The 2,194-nt window shown below is 31.9% G+C and overlaps 1 protein-coding gene across 7 annotated transcripts in view; it reads left to right on the top strand.

Moving 5' to 3' along the window:
• Window positions 1-2,194, top strand: part of DLG1 (discs, large homolog 1 (Drosophila)) — a 277,439-nt gene that overhangs the window by 184,339 nt on the left and 90,906 nt on the right. For all 7 annotated transcript variants that reach the window (XM_012641549.1, XM_012641583.1, XM_012641575.1 and 4 more), the window contains one exon: window positions 902-1,058. In XM_012641549.1, coding sequence (XP_012497003.1) covers window positions 902-1,058 — 157 coding nt within the window. The remainder of the gene's footprint in view (window positions 1-901; window positions 1,059-2,194) is intronic.

The raw sequence follows: 2,194 nt of genomic DNA, 5'->3' as shown, positions 1-2,194 counted from the left end.
TCCGCCCGCCTCGGCCTCCCAGAGTGCTAGGATTACAGGCGTGAGCCACCATGCCCGGCCGACCATCAGAGATTTTAAATGTGAGGAAAGAAATAGGTGCATCTTAGAATTGATGAAAAGCAATAATTAATAAATAAGTCACTGATAGTGGTATAGGAAATTGCAAGGTTCATATAACAACCTTAGGCCCATAGTGTGTCTGGTATACTCTTGATTTCTCACGTTCATGATTGTAATGTGTCCAAACCAGTAGTTTGTGTGTAGGTTTTTTGAGGGGGAAGGATAGCAAAAAAGGTGATTTGTCCTTGTTAGGGTCTGTCTTTCTTAGGGAAATGACAATAAAATTTCCCTTCATTTATTAGAGGTCAGATTGGGGCCACACCCTCATCATAGCAAAGAGGAATGAGATTGCCGTGACTTGTTTAGGCTAATTATGATTCATCCCCTTGAGATTGGAGAAAGGACCTACCTTCTCTAAAACAAAAGGATAACTGCTTTTAAACATCTAAGCAGTAGTAGGGGGAGTGACTCTTTCGTAGGCAATAAAGTATGTGCAACAACTTTTCATGAGTATGTATTTTCTTGATAGGCTCTTCATATTATTATTTCTTTAATTTCCACATTATTTTTTCTTTTTTGTTTTCGTTTAATTTTTGTTTTATAACACAGGTTTTTAGCTTTTATGTAAAATCAGATTTTTTTCCATTTGATTTCTAAGCCTAATTTCTAGGCTTACAAAGAATCTCTTTATCCCACTGTTTTGGAAAAACTGTTTATATTTCACCTAGCTTTCTTTATAGTTTGGTAATGTAAGCATTATTAACAAGTAGTTCTCACTGATGGAATGTCAGGTTTTATGTAAAATGTCCAAGGTATAAATAAATTTTTTTTTAATTTTTAGGGAACCTAGAAAAGTTGTTCTTCATCGTGGTTCAACAGGCCTTGGTTTCAACATTGTAGGAGGTGAGGATGGAGAAGGAATATTTATTTCCTTTATCTTGGCTGGAGGACCTGCTGATCTAAGTGGAGAGCTCAGAAAAGGAGATCGTATTATATCGGTAAGATATGTTAATCAAGATAATTTATTATTTTCACTATGACCTATTAATTGTTAAGTGGTTTTTTTTATTTTTTATATCATAAAATTATGGGTATATCTTAGTTATCTTCTTAACATTTTACATCTTGTAGATTTATAGTGTTGGTCAGAGAACATTTTCTGGATGATAGATTTTCTTTTGACAGTTTGATATTCTTACAGGAGGTCAGTTTTATAAATGTGCTTGAGGAAAGTATTCTCTATTTGTTGAATGCAAGATTCTCTGTGTGTAGTAGCAACTCAAGCTTGTTACTTATATATACTTATTTATATTTTAATCTGTTTGCTTGATCTGTTGTTAAAAAAGGTTTTTAAAGTTGTCCAAAATGATGGTGGTTTTAGCAGTTTGTCCTTGTAGCATTAGCTTTTTCTAATCTTTTGAAACTGTGTTATTAGGTACATATAATTTTATAATTATCTAATGACTCTCTTTATAATAATAGTTTTTGTCCTAGAATATGTATTTTCTGATATTAATATGGCTATCTGACCTTTTTTGCTTGATATTTGCCTCATCTTTTCTTCTCTTTTTATTGTAAATTTGTCTATGTGTTTACGTTGCAATTATCCAGACAGTTTTACACTAAAACTGATCTATAGTTCTGCTATGACAGACAGGCTTAGGAAGCTTTAATTCTAATCATGCTCTTTCTAGTATTTTACTTCTGTTTCATTTTTATACTCCCAAATTTAGTCATTTTTATTTTTTTTTTTAACAGTTAACTCACATGTTATACAGTTTTTGTTTGTTTATCATTCTATTTATATCTTCTTTTTTCTGTGTTTCTCAGTGGATCAATAACAAGAGCATTTGGATTGGACAGTTATTTGTTGTATTGGACTGTCTTGCTTATTGTAGAAAATTTAGCTTCTCTAGCTTCTATCTTCTATGTGCTAGCAGAACTCTGTAAAAAGCAAAATGTCCCTCAAATATCAAAATACATTTTAGTGAGAGCCCATGGTTTGTTTTTTCAACAGTGGTTTCTTAATGGTAAATATTCTTAGACTTTATCTAAAAATATTTTTATTTTACTTCACTTGTAAATTTTTTTTTTTTCTTTTTTTTTTTTGAGACAGAGTCTCACTCTGTTGCCC

Source organism: Propithecus coquereli, unplaced genomic scaffold, assembly GCF_000956105.1.
Source record: "Propithecus coquereli isolate 6110/MARCELLA unplaced genomic scaffold, Pcoq_1.0 Scaffold10, whole genome shotgun sequence".
Classification (NCBI taxonomy): Eukaryota; Metazoa; Chordata; class Mammalia; order Primates; family Indriidae; genus Propithecus; species Propithecus coquereli.
This window is presented reverse-complemented; position numbering and strand designations above follow the sequence as displayed.